Source organism: Myodes glareolus, chromosome X (assembly GCF_982192425.1).
Source record: "Myodes glareolus chromosome X, mMyoGla1.1, whole genome shotgun sequence".
NCBI classification, from domain to species: Eukaryota; Metazoa; Chordata; class Mammalia; order Rodentia; family Cricetidae; genus Myodes; species Myodes glareolus.
Genome location: NC_142053.1, coordinates 32764211 through 32782086, shown reverse-complemented (window position 1 = coordinate 32782086; position 17876 = coordinate 32764211). Strand labels below are relative to the sequence as shown.

Here is a 17876-nt window from a genome sequence, read left to right as displayed (position 1 = left end):
GGGTCACAGCATTAGGAACACTGAGAACCACTGCTCTATTAGAATATTCTTTTTGCCTTTTTCTGAAATCTCTGTTTTTGACTATAAATTTTGAACATTTGTTCCTGTCCTTGAGTGTCCAGCAGAACAAGTCTAATCCCTTTTCAAATGCTCACTTTTCTAATATTTGAAAATCATCTTTAATATGTATATCTTGTTACATAGTCTCTTTAGAATAAATGTCTTATCTAAATGTAACGTTGGCAAACAATGTCAAAAACTTGTGATCCTGTCACTTTGGGTTAGTTGTTGGATACTTCCAGACAGCAACACTTTAAGTTAGGATCATGAGTCAACCATGAGAAGTTATGGCTGTTTTCTGTATATCAGCTCAAAAACTGAAGTAGTACCTCACGCTTCTATCTAGTACCTTAGACACCATTCCTTGGTTCTGAGAAATATAGATTTATCAAAGTCTACTAGAGTTTATTTGTATTTATCCTCAAGGTTCACCATTTCCCCTGGCTCCCTTGACATTACTGGAGATTGAACCCAGCCAGCCCAGTGCTCTATCATTTCGCCATATCCCTAGGCTTCTCAAATATTGACTGTGTTATTCTTAACTTTGTTTATAAAATTGACTGAAATCCAAGGCTGAGCAAATGGAGCAGAATCCTTCTTTAGGCTCTGGCTCATAGGGCACTTTCCTTCTTTCTATTATAGTATGTAATAGGCTTCAATAACATAGTAATCACAAGCATCCAAATTGTATGTGTGAATGTGTCTTGCTGTTGGTCTTATGTGAGGATAGTGGCAGTATCCAAACAATTTAAAACCAAACCTCAAAACTATGTAAGAGGGCTTTGAGTTCCTTTGTGGCTACAGCATTCTGAGTCTCTTTGTGGTTACTCCATTCATACTCTTACCATGTTAAAAAAAGGAATTGTTGACCTTGTTTGAAACAATGCCTAATGCAATGGGGTTGTTTTAAAATATGAAACATTTGCTTTGAAGTTTTCCTGCATTTGATATTATTTGCCAAACTGTGTTTGGATTTTGTTTTTCAATGTCAGTTCCTTAGACTCATTTCCAAGACTGTAAAATATTCTTCACAGAGTATTGTTTTAATGAACCTCATTTTCACATATTAAATGTAAATGATAAAATTAGAACTAAAATAAAATTTAGAGGATTTTTGACTTGAGTAACAATTTTCAGTCTACCCTCGAAAGTCTATGTATTGATTTCTACTGTAATTGTCTCAATGCAGCAATATCTTTTAGAGAAAACTTTAAAAAGACAACACCTCTCTCATTTTTTTTGAGACAAGGTTTCACTGTATTGTATAGCCCTGGCTGTCCTGGATCTCACTCTGTAGACCAGGCTGACTTCGAACTCTCAGAGCTCTGCCTGGTCGGGCTATGGAGAGCTGGGATTAAAGGCATGCTCCACCACTGTCCTGGCATTAAAATAATTTTTAAACTCCCTTTTCTCATAAACATATACACAAGTCATTTCATGCAAGAGGATGAGTGATGGGTATCAAAATACAGTGTACATGGGGTAGGGAAAGGATTTCTGATGTTTTATTTATTTATATATTTCAAAATAACTAGATGAGAAGAGTTTGAAGTTTTCTGACACACAGAAATGATGATATTTTAGGGCAATAAAAACATATTTATTCTAATTTGATCATTGCACTTTGCATATGTTTCTTGGAGGCAGGGATTTGGTCAGATTCCTACAGTTTCCTAGTGCCTACATTGCTATAGTAGATACTTAGTATTTATTTACTCTGGGTAAAATATAGAAGATGTGAATAATAGAAATGAGTATGACCATAGACTATCTCATGCTTGCTTTGAGGACAAAAAATCCAACCAAAAGTTTTGTTTGTGATTTGTCCTTTTTATAATAAAAGTGGAATGCGTCTAAGCATCCAAGTTCATTGTTCTTACAGGTTAAGTATACTGAGATGTTGAGTCTTATAATCAAGTATTCAGCGTCTTGCACGGTGATGATGAATAATTATAAATAATGAATTTGTGTAAGTTTGCCAGGTGAACCCAAGGAAAGCCTAATTGAACAGATGGGTCCTCTTCCCTTAACTGGAAGGCTATCAGATGATTTGACTTTGTCAGATGAAAAACAGAAAGTGAGCTCCCGAGATGAATTCTAGGGAAGAGACTTTTAGAGTTCTTGCAAAGATCTGGGAGTCCTGTGTGATGTTAATTACCCTGATGTTGTCAGAGAGAGTTGGCAGCCTCAAGGAGAACTGAGATCTAACCCCCTTAGGCTTTCTGGGCTGTGAAATGCTCTCATAAGCAAGTAGGTTACCTGGGAGGATGAACAGAGATAGGCTAATAACCTCCATATGGTTGGGTACTTTGGGCAGATGGCCTGCATGCCACCTTGAAAGCACCTGAAGTTTCTAGGTGGTCTTGAAGGGCAGCTCTAAATCGTGCACGTTGAAATTGTCGAATCTGTGGGCCCCAAAGGAATGGCTAATGGTGGACTGCTTCGCAGATGAATTCAGTAGTAATTTATAATTAGAAGTAGTAGTGGGACCAGCAGGATGGGGAGATGGGGAGAGGATACAAATGAGCACCCCCCCCACAACCTCACAAGACTTGGGAGAAAAAACATTACATCTCTTCCACCAAGAAAGCAGCAGAAGATTTCTTATTCTATTTTTCAGAAACACCCTTCACAGAGCCTTTTCTGGAGTGACTATTTTAATTGCCCTATTTCTGGGGACTTCTCTTAATATGTCCTGGGATTTATAGAACCCTTCATAGTTTTAAAGCACATTTAGTGATATGCTTTCGCCTACCCCATGAGGGAAGTAGAGCAGGGACTTGTATCACTGACAAATTTGAGAGTTGAGGAGCAATATCCTCTTTTCAAGGAAAAAAATAGGAAAGTCATTGGTGGGTAGAGAACTAAAAACAATTTCATTCTGTTCTTCTTTTCTGCTTTATCCACCATGCATGATGTGAGTCTTAGCATGTCAGAAAGTGTAACAAATCATGTAATGGTAGGAATTTACTGTGCTTACAACATTCCGTTGAGTTTTATAAGTGTCTTCCCTCCTTATTTGGATCAGTTTGAAGTTGTCAGAGCATGGAAAAACAATCTTCTTTAAGTATAGGTTTTCCTTTTTGCACTTTTTTTTTGACACAGGGTCTTATATATAATCCAGCCTGGCCTCAAATTTGTGGCTTTTCTTCCCTCGCCTCCCAGGTGCTGGTATTGTCAGCATGTGCCACTACAGCAGGCTAAGCTTCCTCTACCACCGGCAGTGAAAACAAAGACCAACTGGGAAATGATACAGCTGCATGTGCTCGCTGAGTGAATATCTGCTTAGGAAGGGATGGGGAAACTCAACAGCCATCTCAACGTCTTTATTTCTTTTCTGAGGTCTCAGTATGTTTACCGTGTGGTTGTCACTCAATCTCCAGTCTTGACCTATAAGGTTGATTTCTGACCTTTCCTATCTAATGTAGTATACGACAGAAAAGTGATACTAATTTTTTTATTTTCTAAAACTACTATGTAGTATGTTTAGCTTATATCTCCAATCTGCCACCAGTTTGTGTCAACTCCCCTCTTTCTGTTTTTGTCACATGTTCTCTTGTGTTTGGCTTGACTGTATTCTCAAACATTAGCCACATAATTTTTTAAAGCAATCGATCATTGTGTAGACCAGGTTGACCTTAGGTAGCTATGTTGCTTTGGATGGTCTTAAACTAGTAGCTCCTTTGCCCTAGTCCCCTGAATGCTGGGATGCCAGGTACATGCTACCACGCCCAGCTTGTGTTTTCAAACTAGTTACATTTGGTTGAACCCACCCAGATATATTGGGTGTCACAACTTTGATTGCAACGTAATATTAAGTCACACAAATTTTACCAAAAATAAATTTTATAGTTTGATGTGCTACTTAATATCAGGACATGTAGAAGGAGTCAGGAAGATTAATGGTAACTTTTCCCAATCATCTCAAAATATCAACATACACGGCACAGGTGTACTTGTGGAAGAAATTTGCTCTTTTATTCATGCGTTTGAAACATCATGTTGTAGACAGATACTGAAGGAATGTGGGGTCCAAGTGAAACTGTGTTTGTGTGGTGTTCTGCTGGACTTACACTGTGTTCTACTCAAAACAAAGAAGGTGTCCTCAACGGTTCCCTACTAAAGGTCAGATAATTTGTTTATCCTATGACACAAAGGCCAGGTCCCACTCGCTGCACGCTGTTCCTTTTATATTTACTTTCCTGTGCGCGTGTCTGTTCATGTGTGCGTGCACACTGCGTACATTTTCAAGCACATGAATATGTGCGTGTTGGCACTGAGTGTCTTCTTCAACTGCTCCCCACCTAACTTTTTGAAGATATTCATTCATTGTTCTTGGAGCTCAATGCTTGTCCAGGCAGGTAGGCTAGGGAGCTCCTATTGTCTGTCTGTCTGTCTCTACTTCCACAGTGGTGGCGTTACAGGTGCATACGCCCATATCTGGCTGTTGATGTCGGTGCTGAAAAAATGAACTCAGGTCCTCATGCTTGCGCTTCGCTGACTGAACCATCTTCTCAGCTCCTACATTCACGTTCTTAAATATTTCACTTAAAAAATCCCTCCTTTCTGACCTGAATCTGTACTAATGGCAATGTTGCCAAGCATTTGAAGAGGTATTTTAAGGAGGTCTGAAGACAGAGATGAATTAATTTGTGGTTGCTTTTTCCTCACAGTACTACTTCTTAGTACAAGCCTGCGTCAGGTTAAAGTTTTAGAAACCAGTGGAGAATTACTGTCTTGGTGTAGCTTTTCAAACCATAGTGGTGTTTCTCTGGCCTGTGACAATAAAGGTATCAGCTTGGTTTTTTAGCATGTATGCCTCCACCTTTCATTGGGAGCTGCTGTCTAAGGAAATCAATTTTCAAGTCCAGAGGGCTGATGGTAATATTCCAGATGTCTTTTCCACCTGCATGCATTTGCTCAGTTCCTTCCTGCTTTTCCTGACTGGGCAGGCCCCACTGTTTCAGTGACTTTATGTGAGTGTAAAACAACAGCTAGGGAAAGCTTAGAAAATGAAACAAACAAAGCGATCACTTAAAACTGCCATCATTTTAATGACAGACTTACCTAGGATGAGTAAAAATGTCTACAGGGCAATTAGAAGAGAAATTTATTTTCTTTCTTTCTTTCTCATACTGGAAGATCTAGAGGGCTGGCCCTAGGCTGTTTTATGTTATTACTAGGTAGCCTCTGTGGTTTTGGGATGGTGTAAAAGGGAAGAGAAACGAATTCATGTTATGTTTGTTAATGCTTCATGTGGTCTTGTTTCATTTTCTAAAATCTAAAAGGCATGCTATCGGAGCTCTCCAATTTTTTTTTTAATGTTTGAGCTGTTCCTAAAATTTTTGTGATACCTTGAGACCACTAGGGGCTGAAAGTGAAGGGATATTGACTATAGCCATCAAGTCCTTGTTCTTGCAGGTTGTCTCTTCTGCCCCATTGAGGCCAGGTGGGGTATTCTGCACTAAATGGTGGAGTAGAGAACATAGTGAGGTAAAGTGTCTTGGAGACTAGTAGGTTGCGTTCATGTATTGTATGAATACCTAATATTCTGTTTGCTAAGTTCATAGGACATTTTCAATATAAGCAGTCTTAAAACGGCAACATTTCTATGCCACTTGGCTTCACTCATAGATCACCAACCCTTATTTCCTTTCGTGAACCACTCTACAGAGTTCTAATGCTGCCACTAGTGACTATTTGGGGAAAAAGAAAGTGTCATTCAGGGGTTCAGAAGTTATTTGCACTTTGTTACATCTGCCTACTTCTAATCAATTTTTTTTAAGCTCCATCTTCATGGGAATTGCTCATTGGCTGCAAAGGTCACAGTAGTTTGTGAATATTGGAATCCACAAACCAATTAGAATGGGACGGTAACTTTGTTCAGAACTGAATGTAGCTTCAAATCGGCTGCAGTCATGTGATCCTCTTCAATGAAACCATCATCACATGAATGAGTAGATGCAGACACAAAGTGCATGGGGGATGAGGCCTGGGCACAGTGATTATACGGCCACAGTTTCAAGTTGTCTGCTAACAAATCTCAACAATGCTCCTTTTGCGTACAGTACTGTTGGATGGATTTTGAAAGCTTAATGGAAATTGATGTTATGTACTGATTACCATTTAATACATATCTCTCTAACCTTGTATCATGGTTAAAGGAAAAATGCTTTCTTGTAGAACAAATACCTCTTATCAGAGGGTCCTAGTTTGTTTTTTGATATCCTAAGTGGTCAATTAATTCATACAGCAATTAGATATCTATTGAGATGGTGAGCATAAGCTCTGTTGAAGGTTGATACCAAACCAGATTTCCATGGAGCTGATAATGTGTTGAGTAGTCAACAGATGGAAATCCCTGGCTTCCAGCCCTGACACATGTGAGTGATTTCATGGGGGGTAAGGGACTGTTCCTAAATAAGCTTCTGGGACTGCCATGGGAGCCATCTCAGTTCCAAAGGGGCTTACCATCATTTTGACACTGCTGCCTTAGCTGGGTCTATTCTGTAAACAGGAAGTAAAGGTGAGACATGGATAAGTGGAGGCACTGAAAATTCTTCTAAGAGTCCCACAGCTATACTCCTAGCCTTCTGGGAGTGAAACAGGTTTTAGTTAATTGCTGTAATGCTAAGAAACACACACCTCCTATTTTTCCATCAAATCCCATGGCAGTGCACATAGAAAAATATTGCTTACTAATTTATTAAAACAAGTCAGATTAGAGACATCTGTTTACTCTGGACCTGAGAGGAAAAGCCAGTAATTATACGTGCCACCCAGTAACTTGTTTATTGTTTGACGAGAGTGACAAAAGTTTTCCTGTCCACACTAAAGTGGTGTTTGGAACATTGCTACAACAGCTTATAGTGGCTTTAGAAGAGGGCAGTGGTACTATTGACTCATTTTAAGCCAAGCCCTTTTTTCTTGCTGGTGCAACTAAAAATTTGAGTTCTTACCAATGGCAATGCAGTTTACAGAGCTTTACTAACTTTTGCTCATGAATAACTTGTTCTTTTCTCAATAAGTATTGGCCTTTAGGATGCAGAGGAAATAAATCTATTCAAGAAATGAAAACAGTGATAAAGTGCCCTTGAAAACAGCCTTATCATCATGTATATCCTTGAAACAACTATAACACATTTCAACAGAAAGCCAACTCTAAAATAGAATATATAATTTCTCCTAGTCCATCACTTGTCAGAATCTTACAGTTAATTATCTAACTTGTGTGAACCACTGAGACAAAAGAAATCTCTTTGCTTTTATAAAAGCTAGACAGAAGTATTATTTAGTTCAATACCCTATTTATTTGAGTAAGAGGGCAAAAGCCTACAGAAGTTAAGTGACTCGCCCAAGGAAAAATACTCACTTCATAGCATGATTGAGATTCAAACCTTGGAGTTCAAATTCAGGACTCTCAACATGTCATTTGCTCTGTCTCCCATGAATCTTAATTGTAATGGACAATGGATCCAGTTACAACTAAGCATAACAGTATTTAAGACACCGTCCTTTGATAAAAATTTCCACTTTCCTACAAGCCTCACTTAAAAGTACTGCAGAGTTGTCTTTGTGAAGCTAAAATGAAAGCCAGCAGGCTGAATCAACGACAAAGCACTTACTCTGAAAAATTCCTTTGTTGAACCAGAGTCCAGGGTCCCATATGCAATTTCAGTCTGCTTGGCTAAATCTTCAGCACTCTCAATCGGCGACACCATCCTCTCCACAGTCAGGAAAGCAGCAAGGTTTGCAGTGTAGGACGAAATTATGATCAGGGTGAAGAACCACCAAACCCCTCCAACAATGCGCCCAGAAAGAGACCTACAAAACAAAACAGAGACAAGTCCAGACCCAGAGGGCCCAGATCTCAGTGTTTTTTTTTCTTTTTTTACAAAATCATTGTCTTTACTTATAGAAAGAAGATTGGTTTTTCTCATAGGCAATGAAGGAGGGAAGTGATGGGGCAATGCAATCAAAACAACAGCTAAAACTCACGTGCTGACCACACCATGGATATGATGATCACACGGTCAAACACCCTTTGGGCCTCTCCAAGTTTTCTCTAGTTTGGCTTTTGAATGTCTCCCCAAAGAGTCCTATGCTGAAAGTTTGGCTGCTAGTCTTTCTGTTGTGCTATTGGATCATTTAAGAGGTGGGACTTAGCTAGAGAAAGTTAAGTCACAGGATATGGTGTCCTTGACTGCAATGATAGGACCTAGTCCCTCCTCTCTCTCTTGATTCTTGGCCACCAGGAAGTGAACAGGTCTCAGCAGCCACATGCTTCTGTCAGAATGTATTGCCTCACCAGATGCTCAAAGAAAAGGGGCCAAGTACTTATGGGCTAGAAATCCATGACCATGAGCCAGAGTAAACATTTCCGCCTTGCAGTTGGTATTTCAGTGATTCAAGACTGAACTTCAGTGATTCCAGATTGAAAATTCAACCTTTCAGTCACATAAAATGCCTTTCTCTTAGCCCTTCTCATTTATAATTTCACATGACAGGTTTGCTTTCGATGACCTTTTCTGGGCACATATATGGAAGAATGAACACTGTGATCTACCCAAGATCAATGACATCAAATCTTGGGTGGTGATACCTAGATGGCTGAACTTCTAATATTGCACAAGTGATTATACTTGTGGTTAGTTTAGGGATCAAGGGACATAAAGCAATATACAAAGGACAGGATCACAAATCTTTTGACATTTGAAGAGAAATGGGAAGATACTGGCAAAGGGGCACTGGTAATTTGAGTTCCATAAACTAATGTTGACAAAGCTGTTTTGTAGAGCTGGTCACCCATGAGGCATGGAACCAAATGATAATGTTTCTTTTCATCTTCACATAAATGGTTAATGAGGATCAGGAGATCAAAACACTTCCCCTTCACACGTGGGGATAGTCCTTAGTGAAAAAAACTCCCTCTATCATACGGGTTGAGAGGTATCAAAGGGCTGCTTTCTTCTTCTGAAATTCTAAGACAAAGAAACCCATCCTACCATAGATTTCTTAATTGTTCAAATCACTCTCTATGTTGACTATTCTCAACCTGTGGGTCGCGAATTCCCTTATGGGTGAAACGACCCTTTCGCAGGGGTTGCATATCAGATGCAATTTGTAGCAGTACCAAAGTTGCAGTTATAAAGTAGTAAGGAAAATAAGTTTATGGCTGTGAGGGTCAGCACAACAGGAGGAAGTATATTAAAAGGTCATAGCATTAGGAAGGTTGGAATCACTGCTCTGTGTGTTCTTCTGTGCTCTAATGGTATTCAGTTAGTGTGGAAATGGTAGGTAAGTTTTAATGACTTGAACTTTTCCTTCAATGCTTTGATCTAATTATCAGGGACAGTCGCCAAATATGGATGAATTTTAAAAGGAAAATTTTGTCAACATTACTGTTTGTTGGCTTTATGGGTAGGGTTGTTAAAATGTAGATTCAGGATATCTCCTTGCCCATGAATAGAGGATTCCTAGGTATCATTGGTGACTCTGTTGCAGGTGATGAACAGACTCAGCTTTGCCTGTGTATCAAGAACATCTGCTTGAGTCAAATCAAAACAACACAAAAACAAAACCCAAACCAAGAAAGACATCAAAACCAAACAAAAACCTTGCTTAGAGTCTCCTCTAGACAAGTTCAGAGTTCTGGGTGTTGGCATGTTTTATAAAAATTTAAGAGTCTAATTAGTGTTGTAAGTCATATCCCTCCATCACAAATGCTCCTCATGGAGAGGGACTGTGGAAAGTCAGAGGGCAACAGATGCTCAACAATGGGTAATGACTTGTGATTAGGAATCTTCACTTCTCTTGCAGTGTTGCTGGAGGCTGGTGTGGTCTATGGAAATTGAAATCAGCTCTGTAAGGCTTTATGAAACATTGCCATATCATCATTAGTACAGTTCCAGTGTGGAGCACAGCTTCATCCTGGCTAGCTATGTTCTTCCACGCCTAGAGAAGCTCAAAGAAAGAGCACCCACTCTGCTAGAAAGTAAAGAATCAGCGTAGGTGCCTGGCACATCTCCAGGCTCTGTGGGAAGAGGGCAGTTCTGGGCTGAGAACTGACAAATTCAGTTCTTCTCTGCATGTACTATGATTTTACCACTCTGAACCAAATTCAAATTCCCGTGTCCCAAGATAACCCCTTGCTCTTAGCATGTGGAAAATTCAGCTGTTTATGGGAAACAGTCCGATAATTCTAGCGAGTGTTTTGATAAATAATAGTACTATTTACTGGGTAATTATAAAATATCTATTTGATTATCTTCTAAATCTGCAGTTTCTGTTGGTCTCTGGATGCCTAACACACAGTCAAATATAATTACTCTAGCTTTTTAGATGTGAAAATCTGCTTTGAAACAGATTTCTTTCTAGCTAATAGCTACATCCTTACAATTGCATCTGGAAACATTTCTCTTTAAATCAGAAGAGATAAACACATCTGCATGAGTCAGAAAAGAATGTGTCGCCCTTCCTAATGCTAAAAGTATACAGAATATTTCAACTAGAAATTTAGACATTTTCATAATTATATTCATGCTTGACATATTCAAATTTTAAACACATAGACATATCTGACTCTGAAAATTACTTTACTGCACAGAATATTAATGCTTCAAAATGGCATCCATGGCAGTAGGGTAGTAAAAACGATAAAACAAGTTGTCACTTATTGAACAAATTCTTTGTGACAAACTGTTCTAATTGCCTTATACATACCAACGTTTTACATCTTCCATCTCTGTTGGCCAGGACTGTGTTACAGATAAGCAAGCTAGGGCATCTTATAGATAAAGGAACTGATACAGAGAGGAAAATCAGAAAATAAAACGTCTGTACTTTCATACTAGGAAAGAGATTTCCAGGACTGACGGTATGGCTCAGAAGGTAAAGGTACCTGATAATTTGGCTTCCATACCTGGGACCTGTATGGTGGAAGGGTAGAATTGACTCCCACAAGTTATCCTCTGACCTCCACATAGACACAATTGAATGCACACACACACACACACACACACACACACACACACACGCACACACACACACACACCCTTCTACCCACTCATAAAATAAAAAAATAAATGAATAAGAATAAGGAGGTTAAAAAAACCTAAGAAGAGAAATACCCAGATATTTTGTAGTATAAAATAAACAGGGTTTGGATAAGAAAATTTATAATGGTGTGAAAATAAGAGATTTTAAAGTAACACCAAGAAATGTTTGTCTATTATTATTTGTTGTTCTTTTGGACTGCACCTGTAAAAGTCATCCTGATGTGGAATGATGGGTTTTGCTGAAGCCTTAGTTTGGAGTAATTCCAGACTTGGAGTTTGCTATGGGAAGAGGTATATTACACTATGAATACTAATGGCAGTTTATGCATTGCCTGCTTAAAATGTGGAGGAAAATACAGAAATTTATGGAAATTACATTGTGTCATTTTATTGAGGCTAATGGACTGTGGCTATGTCTGTCTGGTTTTAAATCAGGCCTGCACATCATAATCTGGTTATTTTGGCCACCTCAATACTGACTCAGATCAGTGTTTGGTTTATCAGAATGACTCAGCTGAGATCGGTTGTGGACATGACTTAAAAAAGCCGAAGTGCAAAATGGCCAATTTCGTGCCTTCTTGTCTACTGATTATTACCTTTGGCAATTACATGGTTAATTTCATGGCATACAGTCAGAACTCTGCATCCTCCTGATCCACATCTACATGGTCAACCTGCTGCAGATTGAAAATATCTGGGAAAATGCTATCTCTCTGAAATATGGACAGACATTTCCTCTTGAGAGTCCCCAAACAATAGCCAAACAACTGTTTTCTTGGCATTTACATTGTTTTAGGTGTTATGATTCATCTGAAAATGATTTACTGTGCATGGGAAGATGTACATATATTATATGCAAAAACTCTGTGCCATTTGATATAAGGGATTTGAGCATGTGCAGGGTTTGGCATCTGACAAGGGGCCTGGAACTAATCCATCAAGCTGCAAGGAATGCTGGTATGAATGGGCATGGCAAATTTGAGAGAATATTTTATAGAAATAGTAAAATAGCCTTACAAATCTAAACAAATAGCTTCTGTGGGGTTAGTAGAGAATGCAAACGATTGTATTTGATAATGTCTCCTTAAGACAGAAGTAGATTTGACAAAGGCTTTGGTGAAATTTACATCAACCCTCTTCCATTTCCTTGGCATACATGCTTACATGCTTAAGTCTTTTTACTAAGGAAAAATGCAATGGAACCCATGGGGAAGAAGCTCCGCAAGCAGTTTTGTATTTCCCTTTTTTGCATTAGTAAAACCACAGCCGCTTAAGCCCACATTTCACATAGAGACTATACAAAAAGTGACTGATGGGTCAACCCCATCACATTTTATAAAGGATCTATTAAAATAAGACAAGATTTTATAGTTGAATTAGAAAGACCTATCATTTCTCAGTACCTTTCTTTCCATTAATGCAGCTGCAAATTGCTTAACATTCATTTCAAGTAGTTTTGTTGCACAAGACAGATCTCAAGGTTAGCATAATGAAATGGCTGTAAAATGCTTTTAGACTTATGTGTCTAAAAACACAAAATAGTGTGTATGTCATACTTTGACCAAAGGGTAAGAGAAGGTTTGAAGTTAATGAAAATAAATTAATACCAAATGAAAAAAACACATGCAAAATATTGTCAAATAGATATGTATCAAAAATAGATAATGTTCTTTACTGTAATAATAAGAAATTGGAGTCCCTACATTAATAATAAAGTGTATTTTATGACATCTGAAATGACAATAAGAGTGAACTATGGACCATAACCTTCATCATGTAAGTAAATTTTGTAATCTGCACTATCCTAGCTTTATGAGATGACGAGGGGTAACTAAAACCTTTGCCTTCATCGAAATTTTTTATCATTCCTCTCTTCTGTTCCTAAAGTATGCATCATTTCCATTCTCCATTACAATGCCAGGACTGTGATAGGCTCTTTTAAAAATATGCAGAATCAGTCCTTGTTTCTTACAGTCTTCTCTGATGGAAATAGATAACCACACCCCAAAGACGGAAAACTACAGCTTTCAGCCAGAGTCATAAAATCGTTGTCATAAAAAATCCTGCCTTTACATTATTCACGTAACACTGCATTGCTACTGCTGGGACGTGGGTTTGTGGTGGGCTGCAGAGTGGCATCCACCATGAAAGGAAAAGATACATCACTTAAGATGCAGCTCAAACTCCTGAGATCTTTTGTTATTCTACACACCTTTTCTTTTAAAGGAGGATCCTTGTGTGGAGAGCCCATGTCTAACTGTGACAGAGCCCCTGTCTACTTCTTCAAAGGACTTGCTATCTTGAAAACTTAATAAAAAATACCTTTGGAATAATCCGTACTCAGTAATGAGGTCCAAGTTTGTCTATCCTTTGCCCTCCAGTTTCCTTTTGGTCATATTCCCAGCCCTCATGGCTTCCACTTGGCTCACCCTCAAGTACTCCCTGCAGCTTCACAGAAAGTCAGCAGGGGGAGCATTTGTCTGGACTTAGACTCTAGATGGCACAAGTGGCTCTATCAAAGTTTCACAAAGGAAACATATCTCAGAATTTAGAAAGTTATCCTCTCTTGTCAATGTGAGCAACACATTATGGAACACTATGCTCACAAACACTTTGAAGAAATGGAATCCTTAAAAGTACTAGATGGGATCTAAAAGGGGAGGCTGGCGCTTCGCTATCAAGCAGCAGTTTTAGGAACTCTGACCAAATACAATATTAACGGGTATAGACACTACACTAGGATGATTAGAAGAATCCAATTTCATAATAACAGCAGCTAACATTTATTGAGCTCATAAACCAAGAACTATGCTTTGCATTTTATTGATAAGAGACCGAGGTTTAGCTGGGTTTAGTAATTTGCCCCAGGTTACACAACTCCCAGAGCAGCCTTGGAATGCAGTGAAGGTAACTTTAGCACCTCTTGCTTAACTGCTCTGCCCTCTCCAACTGGCTGTCTCCCCCACCCAGTCTGGCCCTCAGTGCACATTCAGGATGAAGAGGGTTAATCTGAATGCTTTCACACCCCCTCTGGACTTCCCTGATAAATCAGTTGATGTATGACTATAACCTTGGCTTATTACATTGATTACTTTCTTTAATGTTGACTCAGCCTACAGCTTCGTGTCGAACAAAGTAATTCACTCTGAACAATTAGAACAGTTCAAATATCAAACCTAATATTGATGAAGAATCTCTAAGTTTCTGGGTAACTGTCGATAACTGTATTTGATGGCAATGGAATGACGCCAGCAGTTTCCCTCATAAATGCCTTATTGCTGATATTGCAGCCTTAAGCTCTGAGCGAGCACACATTCAGCAGCATTATGAATGCCCACTGCCCACTTTCATTAACAACGAGTGCTGCATTTCTTTAGGGACAGAAATGGGAAAACAGTTTTGGTACCTAAGCATGAAGGGAGCTAGGAAACCAACAGTGTCCCTTCAAACTGGCAGTATGAAGGAGTTGTGGAAGCAATTGTACTACTGGCTCTTAAAAATCTCCGTGAAGTTGTGCTCCGTGTCTGCTCTCTGCGAATGACTGTAGTCTATGACATGAACAAGACAGCATACAGTGGAAAGGACAGGGAAGGCTTCAGGGATTGGAGTTAGGGTTGAGTTCTAGATGGCTTGTCAGCGTGACTAGGCGAATTCACAAATTATTTAACCTGCGCCACTTTCTTCAACTTAAAAGTAAGCATGAGACCTACACCGTGGCAGTGGATTAAAGATTACGATCCAGGTGAGATTGTAGATAATGTGTCCACACACAGTGGGAGTTCGGGGAAGGTTGGGCAGCAGCAGTTAGGTTGATTTTTCTCTGACATTTCTTCCTGTTCTAATACTTGTTAATTCTATTTTTAAAGATAATCTCAAGGATAATTCCTTGTTTTACTTCGGTTTTGATGAAAGTGACAGTGTATAGTCTATGCTCACATTCTTGGCTTTCTAGAGGGTTTGTACTCTGAGCGAGGTCATTAAGCAAGGTATAGTACTGATGCTTACAGCAAAAGCAACCACACATCTCACAGTGCAACCATACTATTGTCAGGACTTTCTGCTATATTACAGTGATACACACTTGATCACAAATATATACTCAATGAATAGAGCTCACAAGACAAGGAGAAGCATGTTTCTTTCTTTCTAGTGTATAACACACATGCTAAGAGGCACAATATTTTAGTAAAAGATTTAAAGGGACAAGCTCTGTTTCAGCTCAGCCACACTCCTGGCCAGCAAGAGAGAGTGATCTTCTAGCAGACATCCATTGGAGGAGGGGTGAGTTTGCTACTGGCCCGAGGGCTTTGGCTAGGAGGAATTCAGACTTTCCCCGCCCCCCTCGACTTTCTGGTCACCAGACAGAGGTGGCTCCTCCCTGGAGAGCTCTCCCAAATCCCGTCCCAGCCTTTATCCAGGCACACCTTCCTCTCTTCCCCCCTTCCCTCTAGGGCCACAAGATCTCCTCAAAGCAACTCCCTTGTGCGCTGGGCCTGGACTGTGAGTGCAACCCGGCAGGAGGGAGTGCCTGTGTTTCAATAGACTGCCTGAGGAAAAGTAGGCCTTCTGTCAGTGAAATCCCAGCCCAACAAGGGAACCTGACCTGGTACTAGAAGATCCAATAGAGAGCATTTGAAGGAAGAGATGGGCAGACGCCAAGGCAAGAACTCCTCCAACAATCTAAAAAACAACATGAAAACACCAGATCCCAATGACCCTACAATAGAAGGTCTTGAATCTCTTAATTCAGAAGAAGTGGAAAAAAATGCCATTATGAAAGCAATAGAGTCCCTTAAAGAGGATATGAAATCTTTTTTTAAAAAAATGGAAGCCATTGTACTATATGATGACCCCTTGAGCAGCATACTAAAATCTATACTGTGGAAAGAAAAGGCATTTGCTACATTTCAGGGTGACAGAAAAGCCACCTAAAATTAAAACAAAAACCCAAACTGGTCAAACTTATAATTTTCGGTGTCAGCTTTGGTTCTTATTTAATGAAGTGATGTGCATAAATACTTGTAAAAATGGCTTTTGAAGAGACCTGTTTGAGTATGCAACATAGTAGGCAGTACTCCAGTGGGAATATCACAAATGTAGTTTTGAAAATTGACTTATAGAAACCAAGAAAATCTCCAGCCCTAATGATTCCTGAGCATTGTTTCAACACTGATTACTAGCCATGTTAGAAATCTTTCAATTATGGACTCATTCAGAGGCCGCAGTCTCTTGAAGTGACTGTTTCACAAAAGCGAAAAGAAACTAGGAAATCAAATGAACTCCCTGATGATATCACAAAATGACACATTCTGAACACAAAAGGAACAGGAAATGGAATAATTTGAAGAACCCAACCAAGCAGATTGAGGGTGGCATTCTTTTTAATAGAAAAATGGGGAAAGGAGTAGTTTGGATGTATGAGGCTGGAAAGCCCAGCACAGGCAATTCTAAAAAGTGGTCAAAGATGGCTACCCAGTCAGTTACTTTTTACTGTAAATGTTTAGTGCTCTCAAAGGCTGTCTCACAAAGAGATATGCAGTAAAAATGATCTGGCCATTCTGAATCCTTATATCCTGTGTGTGTGTGTGTGTGTGTGTGTGTGTGTGTGTGTGTGTGTGTGTGTGTGTGTGCGCGCGTGCACGTGTGGTTGTGTGTATAGAGAAGAGAGGAAGACCTTGCGTGTCATCTTCAGGAACACAGTCCAACCCCTCCTATGAGATGGGGTATGTTATTAGTTTACAGTTTACTAATTAGGCTAGATTGACAGGTCAATCAGCTCCAGGGATCACCCTATGTTTACCTTGTCAGCACAGTTTTAGAAGAAAGCACCACCATGCTTAGCTTTTATGTGGGTTCTGGGGATTGAACTCAAGTCTTCATGAGTGAAAAGAAAGCACTTTATTGGTTGGGTTATCTTTCCAGCCCCAAGTCCTTAATTTCTAACTGAAAATCCTTGTATATTTACATTATTGATTCTTGTCAATATCTGTATTAATGATTTATTTGACTAAAGTTGCAGGGTTTTGTTTTATAATTTTTAGTGTGTATACTGTGTATGTGCTCTACTCTCTCTCTCTCTCTCTCTCTCTCTCTCTCTCTCTCTCTCTCTGTGTGTGTGTGTGTGTGTGTGTGTGTGTGTGTGTATGTGTGAGAGAGAGAGAGAGAGAGAGAGAGAGAGAGGGTGGGTTGTATGTGTACAGTGTACGTATGTAGGGCATGCATGGGAGTGCATGGGTGTGTTAACAAGCAAAGGCCAGAGCAAGACATTGGTATCTTCCTTTATCTCTCTGCGTGTTATTGACTTGAGATGTGGTCTCTCACTGAAACTGAAGCATCGCCTATGCTGACTGGCCAGTGAGCTCTCAGGATTTGCTTGTTCCCTCACAATGCAGGGTTAGAGGCACGCATAGTCATACCTGGCTTTTTATGTGGGTGCTGGCTAATTGAACTCAGGTTCTCATGCTTGCATACTAAGTGCTGTTATCCACTGGAGTCATTTCTCTAATCCCTCAATAATGCTGATGATTATAAATATGGCATATTCAGTTAGAATATTGTATGAGTATGAATTCACTACTATTTGTGATTAGGTAAATTAATCTGCTATGTTGGTGAGGCTCAGGACATTCACCTTCAACATTTCTTCAGGTCCTGGAGGTCTTGCATGTGTTAGTTAAGCTTTCTCCTGAGCTACATCCCAAACCATGCTCAATATTTTCAATAGGTTTGCTAAGTTTGCATCCTATACCATCCACCAGT

The 17876-nt window shown here is 39.5% G+C and overlaps 1 protein-coding gene across 3 annotated transcripts in view; it reads right to left on the bottom strand.

Moving 5' to 3' along the window:
- The window catches only part of Gria3 (glutamate ionotropic receptor AMPA type subunit 3), a 275928-nt gene that overhangs the window by 44092 nt on the left and 213960 nt on the right, over positions 1–17876 (bottom strand). For all 3 annotated transcript variants that reach the window (XM_048439291.3, XM_048439292.3, XM_048439290.3), the window contains exon 12: positions 7686–7884. In XM_048439291.3, coding sequence (XP_048295248.1) covers positions 7686–7884 — 199 coding nt within the window. The remainder of the gene's footprint in view (positions 1–7685; positions 7885–17876) is intronic.